Below are 27,446 nucleotides of genomic sequence, written 5' to 3'. Positions count from 1 at the left end.
AGTTGCCACAACCCTGTCCAAGCTACAAACTCAGCAGGTAATAGAGTTTTTTTTTTTTTTTTACAGAGGAATAGTGAGATCTTTTCAGGAATGTCAGTAAAACCTTATGGCATTCCTGAGACAAACAGAAAAGCTGTATTGGAGGAGGTCTGTTAAATGCTTAAACTTAATATGCTTGCTTTGGAAAAATAAAAAAGACACACTTTGATTTTGCAGGGTCATCTGGCTGGTCATTCAGAACCCTAGAATATCAGATCCACTATGGATAACTATTATAATCACTTTATTTTCAGAAATAGCCCATTTAGTGGCATGCGACAACTACATATAGGAAAGTCTGGGAAAAGGCTTACAATTTAAAAAACAAACAAAACTAACAAAAATGTTACTGCAGCAAGACTAATACGTTTCACAAACCTACCTTAAGCATAGGAAATGTTGCATTTGTTATGCCCATATCGTGAAAAACTGAAATGATCTCATTACCATTCCACACTTTACAAAACGATTCATATTCTCTTTCCACCAGCTGGCCAGCAGACTCCTTTATCCAACTTGCAAATATATAAATAGTGCATTATTTAAGGAAATACTGCATTTAGAATAACATAGTTCCATACATAGTTGTTAATAATATAAAACAGAAGGTATCAAAAAGCACTTACTGTTCCTTGAAAGTATATTCATACCCCTTGAAATTTTCCAAGTGGAAGAAAAATTATAAATGTTTTAAATTTTTTTTACAAATAAATATTTGAAAAGTGTGGTGTGTATTTGTATTCAGCCCCATTTACTCTGATACCCCTAACTAAAATCTAGTGGAACCAATTGCTTTCAGAAGTCTCATAATTACTAAGTAGAGTCCACCTGTGTGTAATTTATTCTCAGTATAAATACAGCTGTTCTGTGAAGCCCTAAAAGATTTGTTAGAGAAACTTAGTGAGCAAAAACCATTATGAAGGCCAATGAACACACCAGACAGGTCAGGGACGTTACCTCACTGGGTACTACCAGTGTAGATAATGCAAAGTGTGCACCCTAAATGGGTGTAGGGCAAATAGTTTTGTTTCTAACCGTACATCTGTTGAGTTTAAGATTAAGCCCTTCATAACATACTCCACCTTGGGGATAGTCTATTTACTGCAGTGCCCTTGTGGAGTGCAGTACGTGGGCAGGACCAAGGGCCCCCCCCCCCCCCCTGCAGGTTCGGCTCAACGAACACATCAATAACATCAGAAAGGGTTTCACAAAATATTCTGTTCCTAAATACTATTTAACAGCACATAATAGAGACCCTACAAACACCATCTTTTTTAGGGATAGGCAGATATAGTCCACATTGGAGGGGTAGTTCCTTAGTTAGAAGCATCTCTAAGCGCAAGATGTCTTGGATTAAATCTTATGTCCCATATGGGTTAAACGTGGACGTAGATGTCAATGCATTTATTGTCAACTCATAACATATCATTTAAATTATGTGTTTAACTGTTTGTGAACTCAATCTGCGTCTTAGGCAAGTGATATTATCACCAGGCACTATGGTAGTGATCTCCAAAGTTTTGAAAAGTCCCTATTTTATTGATTACATTCGGCAACATTACGTTATTTTAGATGGCGTTTGTTATACTGATGGCTCTAATTTTAGCCCTCCTTACGTCGATTTTTTCAATGATTTGAGTTCTGTTAAATTCATATATCAACACCAGGGGTCATACTTTTGGTTGTTAACGCTCTTCCATTAGTGCCATCAAACATCCATTAATGCCATCATATTACGTATTTTTAGTTTGATACGATTTAATTATAGTTTATATCCATCGTATATACTACCAGTTTTTAATAGATTATGTGTTTTTAGTATCATCCACAATTGGCAACATTCCCTTTTTAAAGTTGGCATTTGTTGCTCTGACTGCCTGAGGCTCAGATCGAGGTGTGGTTCTTATTTTGCTATTTAGGACATCAGACTTGTGACAAATCCTGTCAGGCGGAGCGACGTACTGACGTCACCGCGCTGTTCAACGTCCTGCGAGGACGAGCGTTTACATTGTTAGCCGGATGGCCTATTTTCCATGCTAAAAGAAACTTGCATGTAAGCAATACTTTTTATTTGAATAAACAGTAGTCTGGTTTTATCAATGGTGAACCTTTCCTTTTTTTGGGTCTATATGAACATGATTGTCGAGTGAGGACCCTGGATACCTTGAATCCCTGAAACCATCCAAGTCCATCTGTCCCTTAGTAGTGTTCAGATAATGCTGTTTGGATAGGTCAGGGATAAAGTTACATAGTTACATAGTAAGGTTGAATAAAGACACCAGTCAATCCAGTTCAGCCTGAGTGAGTGTGGGTGCGGGTCTACAATTATCCCTATTTATTTAAGGTACCCATATAGCTCTGTCAATATATACGCAGTGTTCCACACATACATCACACACTCGCATCGGTCCCACAAGGGTACCCTCAAGGAGCCCACAATCCAAGGTCCCAAACTCACATTAATTTACTAGGGCCAATTTTGGACAGAAGCCAATTAACCTAACAGCATGTCTTTGGAGTGTGGGAGGAAACCGGAGTACGTGGAGGAAACGCAGGCACAGGGAGAACATGCATACTCCAGGCAGGTAATGCCTCTGTTCCGTAAAGTTGTGAATAAGTTTAAAGCAGGGTTAGGTTATAAAAAATATATTCTAAGCTATAAACATCTCATGGAGCACTGTTCAATCCATCATTCGAAAATGGAATGAGTATGGCACAACTGCAAACCTACCAAGACATGGTCGCCCACCTACACAAACACTTCGGGCAAGGACAGCATTAATCAGAGAAGCAGCCAAGAGGCCCATAGTAACTTTGGAGGAGCTGCAGAGATCCACAGCTCAGGTGGGAGAATCTGTTCACAGGACAACTATTAGTCGTGCCCTCCACAAATCTGGTCTTTATGGAAGAGTGACAAGAAGAAAGCCATTGTTGAAAGAAAGCCATAAGAAGTCCTGTTTGAAGTTTACGAGAAGCCATGTGGGGGATACAGCAAACATGTGGCAGAAGGTGCCCTGGTCAAATTGAACTTTTTGGCCTAAAAGCAAAACCATCTGTTGTGGAAAACAAACAATGCACATCACCCTGAACACACCATCCCCATCATGAAACATTGTGGTGCCAGCATCATGTTGTGGGGGTGCTTTTCTTCAGCAGGGCAGGGAAGCTGGTCAGAGTTGATTGAAAGATGGATGGAGCCAAATACAGGGCAATCTTAGAAGAAAACCTATACACACTATCATATTTTCGATTGATTGTCTTCAGATTTACCAAAACCATGTAGTGCAAGGGCCTTTCTGATTGCATACAAACCTAAGGTTTGACCTCATATTATATGGTTTTGGTAAATCTGAAGGAAAAAAAAAATCAGCAGAAAATCTGATAGTGGAATGATTCAGATCAAAGCATATTAGAATGGCCCAGTCAAAGTTCAGACCTAAATCCAAATGAGAATCTGTGGCAAGACTTGAAAATTGCTGTTCACAGATGCTCTCCATCCAATCTGACAGAGCTTGAGCTATTTTTCAAAGATGAATGGGCAAACATGTCACTCTCTATATGTACAAAGCTGGTAGAGACATACCCAAAAAGATTTGCAGCTGTAATTGCAGCGGAAGTTGGTTCCACAAAATATTAACTCAGGGGGCTGAATACAAATGCACACCACAATTTTCATATAAATATTTATAAAGGATTTTGAAAATCATTTGTCATTTTCCTTCCTCTTCACAAATCACATAAGATCCCAATAAAATACATTTAAGTTTTTGGTAGTAACATGACAAAATGTGGAAAATGTCAAGGGGTATGAATACTTTTTCAAGGTACTGTAGATGTAATAAATTAGATCTTGCCACTGGTGGCCACTTCATTTAGTATTCCTAAACACATAACGTGGTTCTAAAAGGCATGAGATTTTTTACCTTAATACATTTTCTGCATTAAAGTAAAAAACCTTCCGTGAATAGCTCCCTCCAGCACCCCTGTAAATATTTACCAGAGTCCTGTCTCAAATCCTTTCTGTGCCCAAGAGCAGCAGAGCTGCTGTCTCTATCTCTCTCTGACAGGCACAGAGACAACAGCAGGAGCCATTGGCTGCCGCTGCTGTCAATTAAGTCATATGAGGAGGGAACAGTGGGGCATGGTCGAGATGCACTGTGTGTGTTTGTAGACGCACACAGCCAGGCTCGGGAATGAGCTTGTGTGAGTGCCCACATAGCAAACAGCTTGCTATTGGGCATTCAGAGAAGGAGAAGGAGCTGACAGCGCCAGCGGGTGACCCCAGAAGAGGAGGTTCGGAGCAGCTCTGTGAAATACCAGAGTTATTAATCTATTTTAACATACAGATGAGCTGCCCAGAGCTAGGTTTCATACAAGTTCTATACTTAATGTTATGATGGCACTATATTAATAGTAAGCGTTTACACAAATGTATAAGAGTAATAATCAGTTTGATACCAAACACGCTTATGATATACTGTACAAAAGGTGAATAAAACACTACAAATACCCTTGCATTCTATCTACATCATAGTCTTTGTAAAATCTTAATAATGTTTTCAATTCAATAATATGTTGGTTGCCAAATTGTAAAACTGTGCCATCTGCAAATGTGGATATTGAGCAAATTTGGTAAAAAGGCGTGTCATAAAACACTTCAAGCACCCTTATATCACACCCCTGAACTTTTTTGAATGGATGGTATTGTGGCATCCTCTAGAGCAGGGTCTCCAAACTGTGACTCGAGGGCCAGATGTGGCCCTTTGCTATCCTTTATCTGGCCCTTGGGGCACTATTCCTCCTACTGATATGAGGCACTATTCCTCCCACTGACACCAACAATGGGGCATTATATCTTCCGCAATAACAATGATAGGATACTATTCCTCCTACTAATAGGGGCACTACTCCTCCTCCCTTTGACCACCAACCCTGAGGCCAAATTTATTCTCACTGATGCTGGACACGTGACATTTTCTGCCCCTGCTTGCCGTAATCCAGCTCCTCCTAAAGTCTTAAGGACAATAAACTGACCCTTTGTTTGAAAAGTTGAGACACCTGCTCGAGAGGGTCAACAAAAAGCTGCTCCAATTGACAGCTGCAGCTCTTGTTTTCCACCAGAACCAAGCCAGAATGCTAATGGCTCTGTACACACGGTCAGACCTTCCTACGACAAAATTTGTCCGATTTTTTCAGACGGATTTTGGCTCAAACTTGTCTAGCATATACATGGTTGTACAAAGTTGTCGGAAAATCCGATCGTTCTGAATGCGGTGACGTACAACATGTACCACAAGACTATAAATGGGCCAGTAGCCAAAAGCTTTCGTCTTGCAAATTATTCTGAGCATGTGTGGCACTTTGTCCGTCACAATTGTCTACACACGATCGGAATTCAAACGAATGGATATTGTTGTCAGAAAATTTCAGATCCAGCCCTCAAACTGTGTGTCGGAAATTCCGACGGAAAAAGTCAGATGGAGCCCACACACGATCGGATTTTTCTGACAACACGATCTGATTGCACATTTTCCGTCGGAAAGTCTGACCATGTGTACAGGGCATTAGAGCTATGTTTGAGGGCCAATGACTTGTAAGAACCAGACTCACTCTGAAGTGAATTGGACTTGCTCAGTACCTTTCCTAAGTACCATTCATTTCTAATCCTGCTTATTTTACTGTTGCTATTATCAGTTTTTTTTTTTAACATTCTCCCATTGTAAATATTGCTTACTTTCATTTAAACAATATAAAAAAAATGAAAATATTACGTTGAATCTCAGAATGCTCTAAATAAGAAATGAAAAAATTCCTGCTTCTTTGAAAAGGGGTTTAACTGCTTCCCGACCACCTCACGCAGATATACTGCGGCAGAAGGGCATGTACAGACAGATTAATATACCTGTTGCCCGCCGGGAGCTCCGTGACCATGATCGCTGGTCCCGCGGACTCTATGTCTGTGGGCATACCCGCGATCGTCTCACGGCAAGGAAGAACGGGGAGATGCTAATGTAAACAAGCATCTCCCGGTTCTGCCTAGTGACACTGTTACTGATCAGTGCTCCCTGTAATTGGGAGCGCTGATCAGTGACGTGTCACACACAGCCCCCCCCCCCCCCCCCAACAGTTAGAATTACTCCCTAGGACACACTTACAGCGCCACCTAGTGGTTAACCCCTTCACTGCCAGTGACATTTTTACAGTAATCTATGCAATTTTTTAGCATTGATCGCTGTATCAATGCCAATGGTCCCAAAAAATTGTCAAAATTGTCCGATGTGTCTGCCATAATGTCGCAGTCACGATAAAAATCATTGATTGCTGCCATTACTAGTAAAATAAAATTATCAATAAAAATGCCATAAAACGATCCCCTATTTTGTAGACACTATAGCTTTCGCGCAAACCAATCAATAAATGCTTATTAAACCAAAATTCAGGGATATCACAGATATATACCCGATCCCAGTGCCTCAATGGGTTAAGCTTATCAGACTAGCTCCAAACAACAGGTACCATGAGGTGATCTCCCCTCTCTGGTCCCTAGCAGCTGTTATAAATAAAATAACTATAATATACAATGTGGTTGACTCTACAAATCAAACATTAACAGCACTCAATGTCCCTATCTGAACACTTATTCAGAACTCTAAAAAATGCTTCAAAAATAAAGCTCTTACTCTAACAACATAAATCACATTTCAGACATATTTAACATTATCAGTTAAAAAAAAGTCCACAATCAAAGATTGTTAGCGGAGAGTAATGCAGGTATGGTGATGCCTTCCACCGTGAGGTTGTATATCAGTAGCAGGAAATGCCTGTCCTACACCAACACCGTTTCCACCAGCGTACAATCCCACAAAGTTGGCCGCTTACTGGAACATCTCTGCAAACTGGCTTATATAAAATTGGTCTTTCAATGTAACTGCTTCTTCAGTACTCCTTACACGAAACGTGTCAGGGCGTGGCCACGCTAGATGTATGGTCGGCAACAGCTAACGAATCCCGGGACTCTACCAGCGGATAGTTTAGAGGAAAGACCGGTCTCCGGTGAGATGCTCGTGATGCTATGCTGACACGCTTTTGAAGTTGTTTTTATCATTTGAACATGTAAGCGCAATATGTAAAGGGGGGAAAGGGTATTTCTAATAAAGGGTATAACACTATACCAGTCCCCTTGTGTATCCTTACGAGTAATGAGGAGATTGGGCTAGAGAGCGGAGGACAAAGGAGTACTGAAGAAGCAGTTACATTGAAAGACCAATTTTATATAAGCCAGTTTGCAGAGATGTTCCGGTAAGCGGCCAACTTTGTGGGATTGCACATTGGTGGAAATGGTGTTGGTGTAGGACAGGCATTTCCTGCTACTGATATACAACCTCACGGTGGAAGGCATCACTATCTGCTAACAATCTATGATTGAGGACTTTTTTTTTAACTGATCAACGTTAAATATGTCTGAAATGTGATTTATGTTGTTAAATTAAGAGCTTTATTTTTTTAAGCATTTTTAGAGTTCTGAATAATTGTTCAGATAGGGAAATTGAGAGCGCTGTTAGTGTTTGATTTGTAGAGTCAACCACATTGTATATTATAATAAACGCTTATTGCGTTTTTTTTTTTACCAAATATATGTAGAAGAATACGTATCGGCATTAATTGAGGAAAACATTTTTTTTTAAATATTTTTGGGGAATATTTATTATAGCAAAAAGTAAAAAATTATCTTTTTTTTTTTAAAATGTCGCTATTTATTTGTTTATAGCACAAAAAATAAAAACCGAAGAGGTGATCAAATACCACCAATAGAAAGCTCTATTTGTGGGGAAAAAAATGGACATCAATTTTGTTTGAGAGCCATGACGCACAACCGCGCAATTATCAGTTAATGCGACACAGTGCCGAATCGCAAAAAGTGCTCTGGTCAGGAAAGGGGTAAAATCTTCCGGGGCTGAAGTGGTTAATATCTTAGTTTTCTTTTCTATTCCTGTCTGGTATGGCAGTGAGTGGTTATTAAAGATCCGAACTGCTATAGCAGATTCTGTGACTAGCACGTGTTTCCATTAAAAATGGTGGTGGCAACTGTTAGTTGGTGTAAAGCCTTAAATGCGGAGAAAAACCGCCCTATATAGCTGTATATAGAAACTAAAAACATTTTAAAACTTCCATCTAATGTTTTATGGTGCTAAAAAAGGCATAGCAAAAATATAAGTTTAAAGTTTTTAGGGGTTACAACCTTTCTCAAATGTTTTATGTTGTCTGTATCTCTGCTGAGGAGGTTAACTCCAAAATCCAAAACGTGGACACCGGAAAAAAAAAAGCGGAAATCTTTGGGAATACTTGTTTCATTGACAACTTCCCACAAGGGAAAAATGACTGCATCTGTGTTGAGTACTTAATGTATGTCTTACAAGTTAGCATAGCTAAATGAAAAGCAATGTACACTAGCCTTGAGCAACCAATCAAAAAACATTGTTTTATGAGCTTGTTTCACAAAACTAAATAACGATTAGCTGCTATATAATGCTGAATTTTACAATTCTTTACTCATTAAAGGTCCTGATCTTTATCCCACTGCCTATAAATAACTCAAACATGAATATATAATATCAAAAATCCCATATTATAAACAGGCATAGAGTATATAGCTGGCATAAAGTACAATATCTTTTTACATGGATCAGCATACTTTGTCAAGCTGTAACACACCCCACGAAGAGGTTCATGATCACTTGCTCTGATCCTATGATTCACCATGCTATCTAACTCATCTCGAGCGAACATCAACTGTGCATCTGTCACACTAAAGCTGGCAGATTCACGGGCACAGTCCTCAATGTTGTGAGCTTCATCAAGGATTACCACCTGATCTTGCAAACATATTTCCATCTAGAAGACAAGATAAAGATGGATTCAGTGAGTGACAGAGAAAATAAGTCAAAACATTAATATTTATGTACAGATAATCCAATATTATAGAAGATTAAGTTTAGGGTTGAAACAACTAATTCACATAAGCGATTATGAAAATAGTTGTCAACTATTTTCATAATCCATTAGTTGGTCAGCCAATTAGATGGCCTGCATACAGAATGCATTATTTGTTTACACATCAGGAAACACAGTGCAGTACGCATACAGCTCAGTACACCACTGTCCATACAGGTCAGTAAGTGCCTGAATGTGTAAGGAGGAATGCCTCGTGGGCCATGTAGTCCTGGGCAGGAGTAGCAGTAGTGATTCTAAAGGCAGAAGTTTTTTACCTTGCTGTAGGGGCACTGTATACCATACTGTGTGGCTTGCTATAGGGGCACTCTGAAGGCAGGAGGAGAGCTGGCGGGGGACCTCAGAAGAAGAAAATTAGGGATGCTCTAATTACACAGAGCAGGCAAGTATAACACGTTTGTTTAACTAGATGCTGACTGCCGGCCGTCAAATGACGGCCAGGCGGCGCACCTATTGTGGCGGGAGGCCGTATTATGACGGCTTCCTGTTTAAACAGGGAATGCGTGCGATCGTGCTTCCTGTTTCTTCGGGGCGGCGTGTCACAGAGACACCGCTCGCCACCGAAGGGGGTGGACAGCCATTGGTTATGGCTGTTTACCACGCGACTTCATCACGGCCGATCACAGATGGTTACACCCCGACTGTGCACGGCGCATGCGCGCGATCGTGAGCGCGCTGCGCGTGCACGTCGGTGGCGGCGTGTTCCCCGGGAACACTGCTCATCACCGACGCTGGTAAACAGCCATTGGCCGGCTGTTTACCCACTTGATCAGCTGTGATCCTTTCACAGCCGATCACTAAAATGTAAACATACCGCGGTAACGAGATGTTACCGGGTTGTTCTCCTCCTCACACACCGATCGCGTGTGAGGAGGAGATTGCGGTAACATCTCGTTAACTCCTAGTGTACACTAATCACACTGATTGCCTGCCCCCCCCCAATAAAGGGGACCTGTCACCACCCCTCATAGTACCTGTCAATCACAGTCCATCAGAGTACCTGTCACAGTCCATCAGAGTATTTGAGTACCTGTCCCAGCCCATCAGAGTACCCGAGTACCTGTCCCAGCCCATCAGAGTACCCGAGTACCTGTCCCAGCCCATCAGAGTACCCGAGTACCTGTCCCAGCCCATCAGAGTACCCGAGTACCTGTCCCAGCCCATCAGAGTACCCGAGTACCTGTCCCAGCCCATCAGAGTACCCGAGTACCTGTCCCAGCCCATCAGAGTACCCGAGTACCTGTCCCAGCCCATCAGAGTACCCGAGTACCTGTCACAGCCCATCAGAGTACCCGAGTACCTGTCACAGCCCATCAGAGTACCCGAGTACCTGTCACGGCCCATCAGAGTACCGGAGTACCTGTCCCGGCCCATAAGAGTACCCGAGTACCTGTCCCAGCCCATCAGAGTACCCGAGTACCTGTCCCGGCCCATAAGAGTACCCGAGTACCTGTCCCGGCCCATCAGAGTACCCGAATACCTGTCACGGCACATCAGGGTACCCGAGTACCTGTCACGGCCCATCAGGGTACCCAAGTACCTGTCACGGCCCATCAGGGTACCCGAGTAACTGTCGCGGCCCATCAGGGTACCCGAGTACCTGTCACGGCCCATCAGGGTACCCGAGTACCTGTCACGGCCCATCAGGGTACCCGAGTACCTGTCACGGTCCATCAGGGTACCCGAGTACCTGTCACGGTCCATCAGGGTACCCAAGTACCTGTCACAGTCCATTAGAGTACCGAGTACCTGTCACAGCCCATCTGAGTACCCGAGTACCTGTCACAGCCCATCTGAGTACCCGAGTACCTGTTCCAGTCCATCTGAGTATCAGAGTACCTGTCACAGTCCATCTGTGTACCAGAGTACCTGTCACAGTCCATCTGAGTACCCGAGTACCTGTCACAGTCCATATGAGTACCTGGCACCGCCCTTCAGAGTACCCAAAAACCAGTCACCAAACCATCAGAGTACCTGTCACCAGGCCATCAGAGTACCCGAGTACCTGTCCCAGCCCATCAGAGTACCCGAGTACCTGTCCCAGCCCATCAGAGTACCCGAGTACCTGTCTCAGCCCACCAGAGTACCCGAGTACCTGTTCCAGCCCATCAGAGTACCCGAGTACCTGTCACAGCCCATCAGTGTACCCGAGTACCTGTCACAGCCCATCAGTGTACCCGAGTACCTGTCACAGCCCATCAGAGTACCCGAGTACCTGTCACAGCCCATCAGAGTACCCGAGTACCTGTCACAGCCCATCAGAGTACCCGAGTACCTGTCCCAGCCCATCTGAGTATCCGAGTACCTGTCCCAGCCCATCTGAGTACCCGAGTACCTGTCCCAGTTCATCAGAGTACCCGAGTACCTGTCCCGGCCAATAAGAGTACCTGAGTACCTGTCACGGCCCATCAGGGTACCCGAGTACCTGTCACGGTCCATCAGGGTACCCGAGTACCTGTCACGGTCCATCAGGGTACCCGAGTACCTGTCACAGTCCATTAGAGTACCGAGTACCTGTCACACTCCATCAGGGTACCTGAGTATCTATCACAGCCCATCTGAGTACCCGAGTACCTGTCACAGTCCATCAGGGTACCCGAGTACCTGTCACAGTCCATTAGAGTACCGAGTACCTGTCACAGTCCATTAGAGTACCGAGTACCTGTCACAGCCCATCTGAGTACCCGAGTACCTGTCACATCCCATCTGAGTACCCGAGTACCTGTCACAGCCCATCTGAGTACCCAAGTACCTGTCACAGCCCATCTGAGTACCCGAGTACCTGTCACAGCCCATCTGAGTACCCGAGAACCTGTTCCAGTCCATCTGAGTACCAGAGTACATGTCACAGTCCATCTGTGTACCAGAGTACCTGTCACAGTCCATCTGAGTACCCAAGTACCTGTCACAGTTCATCTGAGTACCCGAGTACCTGTCACCGCCCTTCAGAGTACCCAAATACCAGTCACCAAACCATCAGAGTACCTGTCACCAGGCCATCAGAGTACCCGAGTACCTGTCACCAGGCCATCAGAGTATCAGAGTACCTATCTCCAGCCCATCAGAGTACCCGAGTACCTATTTGCAGCCCATGTCTCATAGAATATACGTTGGGGTGTTTGCTTTCCTAAATGGGGTCATTTTGTGGGTAATTTCACTGTCCTGGTGGTCCAGGACCTTCAAAAGTGTGATGGGTAGGAATGAAATGAGATGTGTCATTTATGCTCCTAGAACGCCTGAACGTACTACTTCAATGTCCGGCCTCTCTATGTGGCCAGCCTGTGTAAAATTCCTACACATGTGGTATCGCCATACTCGGGAGGAGTAGTAGAATGTATTTTGGGGTGTAATCTTTGCTATATACATGCTATGTGTTAGAAATATCTAATAAAGTGACAATTTTGTGTAAAAAAAAAATGCGTTTTAATTTTTTTCCACATATTCCAAAAACTTCTGGAAAAAAATTAACCATTCAAAAGACTCATTATGCCTCACAGATTATACGTTGGGGTGTTGGCTTTCCAAAATGGGGTCATTTTATGGGAAATTCCATTGTCCTGGTACTCCAGGCCCTTCAAAAGTGTAATAGGTGGTTGAGAAATGAGATGCGTCATTTTTGCTCGTAGAACGTCTGAAGGTACTACATCAATGTTAGTGCTCTGTATATTGCCAGGCTGTGTAAAAGTCTCACACATGTGGTATCGCCGTACTTGGGAAGAGTAGCAGAATGTATTTTGGGGTGTAATGTGTTGTATGCATATGCTGTGTGTGAGAAATAACCTGATATGACAATTTTGTAAAAAAAATAATTAAAAAAAATCTTCATTTTGCAAAGAATTGTGGGAAAAAATGACAACTTAAAAAAACTCACCATGCTACTTACTTAATACCTTGGAATGTCTACTTTGTAAAAAGGGGTCATTTGGGGGGTATTTGTACTTTCCTGACTTGTTAGTGTCTCAAGAAATGAGATACACCTGATGTACTGAAGGCCTGATCAGAAGTGATCAATTTTCAGTGATTGGCACCATAGTTTGTAGACTCTAACTTTCACAAAGACCAAATAATATATACTAATGTGGGTTATTTTTACCAAAGATATGTAGCAGTATAAATTTTGGCCAAAATTTATGAAGAAAAATTACTAATTAGCAAAAATTTATGACAGAAACAAAGAAAAAGGCATTTTTTTCACAAAATTTACATTTTATTTTATTTATAGCACAAAAAATAAAAAACCTACTAGTGATTAAATACCACTAAAAGAAAGCTCTATTTGTGTGGAAAAAAGGACGCAAGTTTCATATGGATACAGTGTTGGATGACTGAGTAATTGTCATTCAAACTGTGAGAGCGCTGAAAGCTGAAAATTGGTCTGGTCAGGAAGGGGGTGTAACTGCACTGTATTGAGGTGGTTAAAAAAATCCAACGTTTACTTTAAGGGCTCTGTGCAGGGAAGAGCAGCATCTGAAACCAGAGAAGCTGGAGGCTGAAAGACTGGAGGTAATATAAGGCATTACAACTACATTTAAAGTAAAAGTTTACCAGTGTTGTGCAATATATTTAAAGTGATTATTTCCATTGAAAAAAGTCTCAGCCTTTAGAACTTCTTTAATATAAAAGGATTTATATCCCCCCTCCAGCCTTCATATAGCTTCATGTAAAATTCCTAGTTAAATCATCCTGTATATCTTACTTCTGGGTATATTTATCACTATGGCTCCACCCCCTCCCTTTGCGCAGCTGCAGGCCTGGGATTGGCACAGCGGGAACGGCCAGACAGAGAGGCATCCCCTTCTTGCCGCTGACCAAGAAGTGACGTGCACGACGTCACTTCCGGGACCCCGTAGACTTTCCCATTACTGCATTACATTCAGTGAAGCACAGGGGAGACATGCAGGGACCCTGCATGTCTCATTAAAGAGGACTTGTCACCCAAAAAATCATCACAAATTGAGACCCCCATCCCCCCCATACAAACGTAAATGTAAGCGTCGGGGCACATATGGCTGAAAACGTTGATTGTGATACATGTCAGATATTGCTGCGCAAGTCAGGAATGAGAGCAATAGATCTAGCACCAGGCCTCCTTTGTAACACTAAACTGATGACCTAGAGGGCCTTTTTAATGCATCGCCTCTGGAAAATATAGAGTACTGAATTTTGTTACCATTTCACATGCGCATGCAAAATTAAGATTTGGCATATTGGGTATCTATTTACTCGGTGAAACCTCATCTTTTATATTTTGCCCAAAAAACTGGGTAATTTTTTGCAGTTTTGTGCCACTGAAAATTAACTATACCTTTGTGGTATATCGTGTGACGTAAAAAAATGAAATTACCACCATTTTATTCTCTATATAATGTTTTGGGGGATATATGTAATCTTCAGGCCTAAAATTATTTTTTTAAACATGTGTGAAAAAAAAAAAGCCTAACTTTTAAGCAAAGCAAATCGGTCAAGCCCTGGTATAAAGGGTAAGGGATATATATATATATATATATATATATATATATATATATATATATATATATATATATATATATATATATATATATACACACATACATACATATACAGACAGGTATGTATGTTTATCCTAAATTATCCTTGACCTCTGCTGCTTTGGTGCCAAGCTCTTGTAGACTGCTGTGAACCCAGGTAAGGAGGTGAAAACCACGCCAAGGAATGCTTCCAATAACTGAGGCAGAAAGAGAAATAGGCAGAGCACACGGCCGCAGTAACTCAACTGAAAGTGAGGCAGCACAGGAGAGGTGAATGCCAGAGCCTCAGAGGCGCAATAAGTTCCAGCTTAGGCAGAAAAACTAGGCCTCAAGGCACACCAATACAGTAAAGAGCGCTAATTTTATAATGAAAACTCAGCACTCCTGGCCCACAACCACTTAAGCCTCTGGAAACAGATGTAACGGGACTAACCCCATCCTGGCTTCAGCATCCATAATGGGCATACCGCCAGGGGATTTTAGGAGCAGGGCTTTACAACTGGCATACCAAAGCCCTGGACCTGTAAAGCATCCTGTGGCTATCCCCATGCATTGCACAAGTGTCAAGGGGAGTGCCTACAGAACGATCCAGTGTATGTCAGAAACATTACAGGTCAGCCCCACCTCTTTAATCCTGCCATGTCTGGGTACAGTCCCTCAAGTCTCTGCCAACACGTCAACTGATCCATAAGCTGCAGTAGGAGTCGCAATGACTATGGTACAACAAGAAGTTTGATAAGAGAATACTCTTGGTAGAAAATAATCATCTAAGAAAGACTTCCATAGGAAGATGTTAAGCTTTTCCTCAAAGAGAGAAAAGGTCCATCACTTAACGACACTAGCAAAAAACCGAGGCTAACTGGGAGTGGGGGCGAATTATATAGTCAGATATCCCTACAGTCTTCTCTTTTTGACAGCCCCAATAATTTGAAGGTAGCATATATCCCAATGTTAACGACTCAAGACCCTGAATAAATTATCTGTGTATTGTAGAACAGTTTGCTGCCTGAAATTAGTGCAAATGTATTTTGCACTGATGAGCCCTTTTTATGATAAAATCAAAGTGAATGGGTTGTTTTACCGCACACCATCAAAGGAATAGGTAGCAATAGGTGAGAATCAACTCTTAATATATTTTACACAGTACTAACATAAGCATCTGAATCTGTTTTGATATCAGCTTTCTATAATATTTTTTACAGTAGAACTTGCACTGGAGAAGAACGTCTGGGATCTGACCGTGCTGTCTGGCAGGGGTGCCTGAACAACAGTATTGGCTAAATAAATTACAAATCCAGGTCATGTAAACCTGTGGTACATTTTTGTCTACCTGGAATTCAAATTTAGGCATGTGTATCGGTTTACAGGGATGAGATAAACCACTAAATGCTGGAGGAGTGCTTACAATGATCAGCTTTTAAAGGGGTTCTAAAGCCTAAACATTTTTTACCTTAGCATTTGAAAGATTGCGGCAAAAATACAGTGTGACATAAAATATTGCAACAACCACCATTATATTCTCTAGGGTGTCTACTAAAAAAAATATATAGAATGTTTGGGGGTTCAAAGTAATTTTCTAGCAAAAAAAAATATTTTAACTTGAAACCAAAAAATGTCAGAAAAAGGTTAAGTATTTAAGTGGTTAAACTTTTTTCACTTACAAAGTCTATTCCATTGACAAATTGTTACAATGTTTATACTTAAGTTCAACTGATAAATGTAAGGTTGACCGCAGGGCAGCCTGTGATTGTAGGAGGAGTCAGGCTGCATAAAGCCTGCCCTCCTCTGCCTCCTCTCTTTTGGCCCCCGCCGGCTCCGTTTGTGGGCATCTGTGGGTGGGTGGGGGTTCACCCGCCGGCAGCTTCTGTCTGCACGGGGGAGCCTTCCTCCTGCCCGCCTCCTTCTCCGGCTGCCTCTGCTGGAGGGGAGGGAGGTTTCTGTCTCAGGCTCCCCCCTTGTTGCCCATCCGCCTCCTTCTCCCGCTGTCACTGCCGGAGGGAAGGGGGGTGCCAGCCACAGGCTTCCCCCATGTGGTGCTGCGGGGGGGGGGGGGGGTTTCAATGTACGCTCCGGTCACCACGAGGGAGCCTTCTCGCGCCTGCCTCCCTCTATGGCTGATTCTGCGGGAGGGGAGGGAGGTTTTGTATCCATAGGCTTTCCCTTGGTAGTTCTGCAGGGGGGGGGGGGATCACTGTACGCTCCGGTCACCACGAGGGAGCCTTCTCCCGCCCGCCTCCCCCTCCGGCTGCCTCTGCCAGAGGGGAGGGGGGAGGAAGGTTTGCATCCATAGGCTTTCCCTTTGTGGTTCCGCCGGGGGAGGGGGGGTTCACTGTAGGCTCCGGTCGCCACGAGGGAGCCCTTCTCCCACCCGCCTCCCTCTCCGGCTGCCTGTGCCGTGGGGGAGGGGGGTGTCAGCTGCGGGCTCTCCTGCCCGCCTCCTTCTCCTTGTGTGTCGGCTGGGGGTGGGGGGGGGTGGGGGGTTTTAATCACTGCCGAGTGGGGGGGGGGGGGGGCGGTTAGTCCGCCCCTCTCTCCCCATGTTGTTTCAGCCGACCTTATCGCACTTTTAGAAGACCTAAGCGTGGTCACACAAAATGTATGTATGTGTGTCACTTACTTGGATCAGGAGGAATTAAACATACCTGCCAGAGTTATGTAATATGCATCATCTATATAGACAGAGTGCAACAACATGAACTTTACAATGCGTCAAGTGTGAGCTGTACCCATTCACTTGACTTTTTCCTGAGTCTTTTCTCCGCAACGATGACATGTAATACTTAAGGAAGCAGGGCCACGTGGCGGGCCTCCCCCCGCCTGAGCTCCACGTGGCGTGCCTCCCCCCGCCTGAGCTCCACGTGGCGTGCCTCCCCCCGCCTGAGCTCCACGTGGCGTGCCTCCCCCCGCCTGAGCTCCACGTGGTGTGCCTCTTCGCGCCTGAGCTCCACGTGCAATTTACGTTCTCATGCTATTTACGTTTTTTTCATGCATTTTACGGTTTTCTCATGCGATGTTCTCATGCGATTACGTTCTCATGCAATTATGTTCTCGTTCGATTTACGTTCTCATGCAATCATGTTCTCATGCATTATGTTTTCACGCACGTTTCTTACGCGATTTTTATGGTTTCACATGCAATTGCCGTTTCTCATGCAATACACAGTTTATGCAATTCACGGTTTTCATGCAGTTGATGTTTTTCATGAAATTTATGGTTCTTACGCAATTTTGTTTTTCATGCGATTTGGGTCACTCATGTGATTTACTTTTCTCATGAAGTTGGCGTTTCTCATGCAATTTCTGATGTTTCCCCATGTTTTTCTAGCGTTTTCTTACATATTCCCATGTTTTCTCGTGCACGTATTCCCATGTTTCTGACGTTTTCCCATGTTTCTGACGTGTTTCCAGTGTTTCCTTACGTGTTTCTTACATATTTCCATGTGCCGCTCGTTTCATGTCTTAGGCCTTTCATGTCATTGCCCTCGTGTAATTTTATGGTTCTCAGGCATTTTACGTGACGGATGTAATGTACGTGTCTGATGCTATTCACGTGTCTCATGTATCTTCTCACGTTTCCCATGTTTCTTTGGTTTCCCATGTTTCTTGCCTTTTCTCGTGTTTCTTACAGATTCCCATGTGCCACACGTTTCATGTCTTATGCTTTTCTTGTCGTTGCCCTTCGTTCACTGCTTTTCTGTTAGCTGGTGCTTACATCCAGGATCTGTCACGTTTACAGGTCCTTACGGGCTAAGGTTTCCTTGTTAATGGTTTGTCGTCCCACAATCTTCTCGCCTGTAGTCCATATACCTTAGTCCTGAGCGTTTGTTTTTCCTGTCTTAGCGCTGCAGTTTGCTCGGGCTCACTTCTGCATTCACTAGGGTGGTGTTGTCATTAGGTTCACATTCATGCGCTGTTGGTCCTGTCTTTTCGACACCCACGTCCTTAGATTTAGCAGATACCAGGGGGATGGTTATGTCATGAGTAGGTGGTCTATCATGTTCTCTGGTTGTTTCACACAGCTGGGCTGTCCATGTTCTTCCACCGCGGGTTACCCATCACGCTTATGGGTTTAACAGATTGAGGTGATCGTTTTTAATTGGCTTGTTCGGTGGCAAGTCTCCTCATCTGTTCTTTCGCCACTCATATTTCATTTTAACTCACATTTCTCATGCGGTTTGTTCTAATGCAGGTAAGTTTCATGCAAATTATGTTTCTCATGGAATATTTCGGTTCTCAAGCAATGTTACGGTTTCTAATGCATGTCCTCATGCAATGTTATGTTTCTCATGCTATGTTACGTTTCTCTCGTTTTCCAGGTTTTTCCTCGTGTCCCCAGGTTCCCTCTCGTGTCCCCAGTGTCCCTAGGTTTCTCTCTTTTCCTAGGTTTTTCTCGTTGTTTCATCAATTCACGTTCTCATGCAAACTGCGTTTCTTATGCAGATGGTGTTTTCTTGCAGCCTCTGGTCTTTTGCTGCTCTCGTTTGTTTCAGCTCATGCTACTCATGTTTCCTGTTCAGTCATGTTTCCTTCATGCAGGTTACATTTTTGTCACAGGTTAGGTTTGTCTCATGTCATTGCTTGGCCTGTTCTCCAGGTTTTCCGGTCTAAGTTTCCAGTCCTGATGGTTAACATCCCGTTCCAAATTTGCTTTTCTGTTTCTTTTTGGCCTCTTCCAGCTCGTATCAGCCCACAGCACTTTCAGGTCGGATCGAGTCTCACCATTTCAGGTTGGTTAACCCATCAGGTTGTTTTATTTTCGGCACTTCCGATTGAAGCCATCCTCAGGGGTTTCAGCAGAGTAGTCCCCCTACTGTGCTCAGCCGATTTCCCATTGTGGGTCTTATTTTCGTGACATATCTGTCATACTCTCAGGTCTCCTTGTGCGTTAGTTACCGGCCTGGTGCTCAAGGCAGGACTATAGCTGTTTTGTGGTTCCTAGGGCCAGGGGGAGTGGCGCTTCTGGCCCAGGGTCTCGCTTAATTTAGCTAATCAACTGATTTGCACCCCGGATTTCTGTTACATCTGTATGTTCGCGAGATTCCGCTTTTGGGGGCGGCTCTGTTATCAGGTTATTGGAGCCTAGTAAGGTGTGGTGCTCGGGTTGGTTTATACCAGCTTGTTGTGTTACATTTGCCAAACCCTGGGATGGTCCTCTGCTGCCTTTCCTAGCACTCCCCCTTTCTGCAGCTAAGTTCATACTTTCATTGCCGCCACCCCAGGTTAGATGTCAATTCACAGTGTAATCTGGTTGTTAAAGCTTTCATCCTACTGTATTTTTTGCCCCCTTTTAGGCATAATGACCACGTGACCCCGGCACACTTCAGGTCTATGGTTCTTTGTTGCTCTTTGTTCCTTGCCATACTATCCACAGATTGACTCAGAGTACAAAGAATGTTTTGATTCTTGGCAGACTGCTCAGTTTTCCTCTTCCTTTCTTTTGAGTGCTGTGGCTTCAAAAGAGCAGAGAGAATTCTTTGCATAGAAAGAATTGTGAAACACTTTAGTCAAGATCACGATAATGATTCTTGACGATTAATTGTGCAGCTCTCTAGTGCAGTTGATAGTTCTCCTTTGAAAGCACTGCCTCACTCTGCATGCTATGCTGTAGGATACATATTTTAAACCACTGCTTTATTTATGCTGTGCCCTAGGCTCCAAATTCCAAACTGCTGTACCTTGCTGAACATTACAAACTCTAGAGCACTGTTCTCCATACACTTTTTTGAACATTACCATTAGAGGTCGGCAGATATTTGGCATTTTTTAATTAATCGGCATTGGCCGATTGTGCTGATAAAAAGGCAGATTATATGTTCAGCGTGACTTACAAAAGACTTCTGTAATAGAAGTCAATGTAAGTTGCCTGAAGTTTATCAGTGAAGAGACTTTCCTCTTCTTTGGGCAGACAGCCAAGAAAATGTTTCTTCTTCACTGGACTGAACTCCCTGTGTAGAGTTCTCAGTTTAACCATTTAAAGACTAAATCTTTTCTGACACTTGTTGCTTACAAGTAAAAATCCTGTATTTTCTGCTAGAAAATCACCTAGAACCCCCAAATATTATATATATATATATTTTAGAAGAGACCCTAGGGAATAAAATAGCGGTTGTTGCAATATTTTATGTGACGCGGTATTTGCGCAGAGGTCTTTCAAACGCAATTTTTTTGGAAAAAATACACCGATAAAAAAATTTAAAAAACGAAAACAGTAAAGTTAGCCCTTTTTTTTTTCGTCCAAAAGTTTTGAGTACCTGTTTTTGTGTATTTAATATATAGTTTTTTTTTTTTTTTATCTAAATTATACATACAAGTGAACTGATTGGAGGGTTGTTTTGTTTAATAAATGTATAAATGTAAGAAATTTTCTGTATCACTTATTACTTAAGGCTACTTTCACACTGGAGCAGGCAGTCATTGACGGTAAAACGCTGCTCGTTTTAGCGGCGCTTTGCCGTCATTTTAGCGGCACTATTCAGCTGCTAGCGGGGCACTTATAACCTAGCTAGTGGCCGAGGAAGGGGTTAAATGCGCTTGTGAAGCACTGCTGCCAAATCGCATTGCATGCGCTTCGGCAGCGGTGCACATTCATTTCAATGGGCAGGAGTGGTCGAGGAGCAGTATACACCGCTCCAAAGATGCTGCTTGCAAGATTTTTTTTTTTTTTATGTCCTGCCAGCGCGTCTCCTCAGTGTGAAAGCACTCAGGCTTTCACACTGAGACTGCAGAGGAGTCGTTTTGAAGGTTATTTACAGGCACTATTTTTAGCCCAAAAGTGCATGAAAAATGCCCCAGTGTGAAAGGTGTCTAATTTAGATTTTATGAGATGAAAGGAAAAAATAATAATTGGCCTAACATATCGGCCCAAAAAAAAAAAAATCGGCATCATATATCGGCCATCGGCCGCCACGATTTCTAAATATCGGCATCAGCCAGAGAAGAACCCATATCGGTCGACCTCTAATTACCATACTATGGACCACTTAGGGTTGCGTCATTGGTAGTGATATTTTAAAAACAAGTACTTACGCTTTCTCTTATCTGGGAGTCCAAAAGATAGTTGTATGGACAGAACACAATGTCAGCTTCTTTCATTAATTCACGGGCTGCATAGTAAGCACAGGCACGTAGCCTCTTTCCCAGGCCAACGAGCTCTTCTATGTCCCAAGCCTGAGTTACACCAAGCCTATACTGTAGGAGATTCTGCTCACTCATTTTCGGAGCTCCATAATAGTATCGACAAGAAGGTGACTAGGAAAACAAAACAAAAAATACCAATCAGAACTTTATTTTACTGAATCTAGCATTTTTCTTTTTTAAAAGAAGGATAAGCATAACCAGTTAACCCATATAAAATTAGGATGTGTGTCTCTTGATTTTGAGCTGCAGTAGTAACTGAAAACTTAATGTAAAAGTTTACAACTCAATTCTCCACAATGTTAATTTCTAAACAACCAAAAAACTATTAATTTTGTATACATGCTGCAAATTTTTGTATTCTGCAGGATGATCCTTGGATTAGAAACCACATTACCAGAACAAATACAAGACATGACATGGGCCATTTTGAAACTAAATCAAACATTTTTCTGTACAAGGAATAGATTATTATAGGCTGTTTCATGCAATAAAATCATCAATTCAGCTCTTATATAAGCAAAGTGACTGCCATCTGCAGTTTTATATCTGAATGAAACACCTAGAAAATTACAATTATACAATTAAAGAGTGGCAGAAAAATACACAACTCAATATTACATAACTTGCTTATTTGAAATTTTGCCGAAATGTCTCCTAAAATATGACAAACAAAATATTCGTAGACACCAAAACTGAATTTTCTGAAACAAACGCCATACAAGTGTAGCTTGCACTGGTCAAACCATTAATTTTGTTAATACCTTGGTACAGGAAATTCTAGAACAGGAAAACTGTACTTCTAAATCATTCACCTACACCAGAATTCAGTATTCATCTTGTCTTGGCTCCAAAGCACTGGTTACTATGCGCCGCTTATATTCTAGAACAGAGAATCTGTTAGCAGATGCCCCGTCAAGTGACTGCATTTTGCAAAAGGACATTCAGCTAAGTTTAAGAGCTTTTTACAAGGCATGCCAGAAATACAGCCCAGAACATCTTTGTGTTGAAATGTCTTAGGGGCTCTATAAAGGTCCTATAAACATTTTAGGACTCCCAAATCAGTGAAGGAAATGCAAGGATGCTTTAACAGTCTAGTGGGACTGAAGCCATGTTTTTGTACAATATATACTGTATTTGCTTGGCTCAGGAAAAATAAAAAGCAGGTCTAGGTATGTTGTTTTAAACGAAGCAGAATATTTAACTCTTTGAAAACTCCCTGGTTCTTATAAGGACATGCACTGTAAGTCCAATAGTATTTGCAAAATCTATATTAAAGTCCAGTGGCGGCTGGTGCTAAAAAAAATTTGGGGGCGTAAACAAAACTGAAAAATAGTGAACCCCCCACCATCAATTGCAGCCTTACCGTGCCCATGAAATTCAGACATTGAGCCCATCAAACGCAGCCACTTGTGCCCATCATATGCAGCCACCTGTGCCCATCATATGCAGCCCCCTGTGCCCATTATATGCAGCCCCCTGTGCCCATCATATGCAGCCCCCTGTGCCCATCATATGCAGCCACCTGTGCCCAAATGCAGCCACCTGTGCCCATCAGATGCAGCCACCTGTGCCCATCAGATGCAGCCACCTGTGCCCATCAGACGCAGCCACCTGTGCCCATCAGACGCAGCCACCTGTGCCCATCAGACGCAGCCACCTGTGCCCATCAAACGCAGCCACCTGTGCCCATCAAACGCAGCCACCTGTGCCCATCATACGCAGCCACCTATGCCCATCAAACGCAGCCACCTGTGCCCAAACGCAGCCACCTGTGCCCATCATATGCAGCCACTCTCTGTGCCCCGAGCCCACCCTATTTTTAAGTACCCTATTTTTCTCCCGGCAGGGAGCAGCCCCTGCCGATGGAACATAGCGTGATTATTGCCAGCCATGGCCAGCATTAATCTACCGAAAGGCAATGTGTAGAATCCTTAAACCGGTTACACATGGGCCGCATGTCGGGAGACAATGGCTGGTTCAAAAAAACATCAGCCGACAATTGGCCTGGGTGTATGTCAGTCTGTTTAACAGAAGCCAGCTGTTTGGCTGGCTTCTGTCAGACGAGTAAGCTTTAAAGCTAGCATCTGACCGTCTCCCAATTAACCACAGGGTTGAACAAAAAAAAAAAAAAAAGTGTGTACCAGGCTTTACAGAACTAAAGGCAATGCTAATATCTGACACAAGAGTAATAGTTTCTTATCTGAAAATCTGAACAGTAACAGCATTTCCAGTTGCATGGTGACAATGCTAAAGCACACATGGATAGAATGTCGGGAGACATTTGCCGGTGCTTTGGTGAGAAAGTTCCCCCGGTGGACAAGGACCTTGCACTGCGCATGCGCTGCGCTGCGCTTGCGCAGTATGAACGACTACGGAGCCGCCGAAAGTCTTCGAAGATGAACAGCTGATCGCCAGCTCTACACGGTGTCTGCGTACTACATTCTGCCCTAAGTCCAGGTTCAAGCCCCACCATCCAAGTGGACATAGAGTTAAAATATTAATATGGCAAGCGAAGCGAGGCCGTGCCCGAAACGTGGCGAGCGAAGCGTGTTACAAAGTGTTTTTTTACAATAGTGTTGGCACGCAGGTGCCGTGTACAGCTGACTCACAGGTGTTCTGCTTCAGCCATTTTCGGCGGCTCCATTGTGGTTTGTACTGCGCAAGCGGGGGATCTTTCTCGGCAGAACACTGGTTAAAAAAAAAAGGCCCGACATTCTGCTGGTGCCAGATGTCGGTCTGCCTGACAGAAGCTGGCCGCTCCGCTGCACAAGAAAAAAAAAACTGTTAGTTTGTACCCAGCAACAATTATCAGCAGTGCTTTCAGCCTGCCATGCAAGTTACCTATCTGTTGGAATGGAGTGGCTGCCCAATGGCAAACTGAGGAGTGTGCACACAGCAGGCTAACGACACTGCTGCTTGAGAGGTAGTAGTTTAGCACTGGCAGCCTACAAGAGGGAGTGCTTTTACTGGCAGGATCTCCAGATACAAAACTTTGTAAAAGATATGTAAAAAAAAAACTTTTTGCTTAAGAAAATTAAATACAGTGAGGCATGATGTCAATTTTACTGAAAAAAAATTATTTGGGGTTTACATATACTTTTAAGCATGGAGATTTTTGGACCTTGAACTGTTAACTAGGCTTCATACCTCTGGCTGAGAAGTCTCTTCAATTATGCTGCTGACACTGCCCACCTTCTGCTGAAAAAACAAGGGATCTTTCTTTTCTGTATTATCTACCTATATTTTCCAATAAAAATAATTGAAGCCAGTGGGTAATTCAACTCACCAACCCATAACTTAGATCGCTTCTGGGTGGACTTTCAGCATACAATGCAAGATAACATACATTTCTGAACTGGCCATGTACACACTGATTTGACACACACACAAACTGTATTAACTTAATTTCAAGTGTTACATTGATCAGACGGTTCAGAAACCATTTTACAGGGTTGCAAAAACCACACTTGAACACTGGCACCTTAGTGGAAAAGGCAGTACTATCTGGCAGCTTACTCTGCATAAGCAAGTATGGCAGTAAAAGAAAAGACCTTCTGGTTTTTACATTATGGAAAGAAGCAACAAATCCCAAGTGGACTGTAAAATAAATTCCTATCATGTTGTTCTTGGACTCCAGTCCCCTTTCCCCTAAGATATGGAACAACTGAACAATGTCTTTGCTGTGTCTCAACTTGCAGACCATTATCACATCTTTTACAGATTGCTTCTGTTTACTTTTATTGTATTCAATGTGTCCATGTATTTATCTAGCCAACTCAACTACATAAAAACCTTTGGCCCAAACACTTTTTCCATGGCTGATATCTTAATTTTGCATCAAAACAATATGGTAGCTTACTTACTATCAACTGAACTTAAAGGGCCATTAGCTTACTAACAATTGAACGTAGAGGACCACTATGCAGTGAACAGCACTGAAACTACTAATTCCAAGGACAGGAATGAGACGAGGTTTGACAAACTCCAAACTGAATAAAGAGAATGGGGAAGTTGTACTGAACAAAGTGCCACCTAACTTTTTCTGAAATACAGTGAAAAAAAAAAAAACTGTCAAATTAAAGCTTATGCCTGTGGTGAAGTGACACCTTTCATATAGCTTCTCACTAGAACAGTCCAATTAAAGGAGAAGTACATGCAAAGCTTGTTCTGCACTCCTGTGACTAAAGTCCACTGTCGGCTGATATCACAGAGCTGGTCTGAAAAGATAGCAACCATATGGTCAGGATTCAGAGCCTGAGCCAGCCGCCCCCTCCACAGCTCAGCGTTCCATGAGCACTAAAGGGGCAGAGCAGATAGCAGTGACTGACCATCACTGCTGTCTGCTCAAAGCGGTGGGTCTACTTTACATTGTAGCAAAAGTGTGATTCCTTCAGTGTTGTCACATGAAAAGATATAATAATATATTTACAAAAATGTGAGGGGTGTACTTACTTTTGTGGCATACTGGATATACAATAGTCATAGTAGATCACATTTACAATAGCTGAACTAGTTAAATAGGATGACACTCTAGTTCCTAAAAACATGATAGGCAGGACATACGTATAAGGTAAGGGTGTGAAAGAAAACTGCTAATTTAATTCAGGCTTGTGTTTTACTCTCAAATAATAAATCCATTTGGAGTACCAGGGTGAATTCTGAAAGCACTTTTGATAATTGTGTCTAATCGCAAAATGTCTCCCCACAGGGGTGTTCACGATGCCATTAGAAATTGTGTATACACGATTTTAAATACGTTTCCAGTGTAGTTTCTTAGTTTTTCCAAGATACAAACAAGCGCACCCGCATTGCAACAAATGAACAAACCCAATGGTCTTTGCGTAAGTAGTAATAGTCCTAAATCCATCCAAAGTAAATAAACAAATGTATCCCCATTGACTTATTCACAACATCCAAGGTAAGTGACATAAAACCAATGATTCACCTTTGTGGTTCCCAGCAGTATGTATCCATGTGACATCAGTGTACTGAACTCCACCTTACACATTTCATTCAATCAGACATCAGAAGGGGCTCAACCTCAATGGTATTACAATTAGACCATTTCACACTGAGGCGATTTTCAGCCGTTTTAGTGATAAAAATAGCGCCTGTAAAGTGTCTCTCATGCCTCCCCAGTGTAAAAAAAGACGGAGTGCTTTTACACTGGGGCGGTGCGCTTGTGGGATGGGAAAAAAAGTCCTGCAAGCAGCATCTTTGGGGCAGTGTGGAAGAGCTGTATATATCGCTCCTACACCACCCCTGTCCATTGAAATGAATGGGCAGAGCTTCTGGAACATCTAAAAAGCAATTCAGAAGCACCGAAACACAGGTGCTATTAACCCTTTCTAAAACTACAGTAAAGCGCCGCTAAAACTAGCAGAGTTTTACCACACCAAGGGACCCACCACCCCAGTGTGAAAGTACCCTTAAAGTAGAAGTAAAGGCACACTTTTTGCTTCATTCTGGACAGAGTACCCACATCAGTGCCGCCTATCAGTACAACTCATAAGTACCCATCAGTGCCGCCTTTCAGTGCACAGTGTCACCTATCAGTGCCCACCAGTGCCACCTATCAATGCATATGAGTGCCACCCATCAGTGCCACCTTATCAGTGCCAGTCAGTGCAGCCTCATCAGTGCCCATCAGTGAAGGAGAAAACATACTTATTTCCAAAATTTTATAACAGAAACAAAAAAAAACTGAGCTGATCAAATACCATGTCCTATGTATCCAGGAGACCCATTTTTCAG

The 27,446-nt window shown here is 42.9% G+C and overlaps 1 protein-coding gene across 2 annotated transcripts in view; it reads right to left on the bottom strand.

Annotated features, from left to right (window-relative positions):
• Window positions 1-27,446, bottom strand: part of BRIP1 (BRCA1 interacting DNA helicase 1) — a 561,638-nt gene that overhangs the window by 325,493 nt on the left and 208,699 nt on the right. For both annotated transcript variants that reach the window (XM_077482124.1, XM_077482125.1), the window contains exons 8-10: window positions 21,582-21,803; window positions 8,732-8,931; window positions 422-554 (exon numbers count right to left, since the gene is read on the bottom strand). In XM_077482124.1, coding sequence (XP_077338250.1) covers window positions 422-554; window positions 8,732-8,931; window positions 21,582-21,803 — 555 coding nt within the window. The remainder of the gene's footprint in view (window positions 1-421; window positions 555-8,731; window positions 8,932-21,581; window positions 21,804-27,446) is intronic.

The sequence above is a fragment of the Lithobates pipiens genome, unplaced genomic scaffold (genome assembly GCF_037356315.1).
Source record: "Lithobates pipiens isolate NorthernLeopardFrog02 unplaced genomic scaffold, aLitPip1_a1.2 Scaffold_16, whole genome shotgun sequence".
Taxonomy (NCBI): Eukaryota; Metazoa; Chordata; class Amphibia; order Anura; family Ranidae; genus Lithobates; species Lithobates pipiens.
Note: the sequence above shows the minus strand (reverse complement) of the source record. Positions and strands in the feature narration are given on the sequence as shown.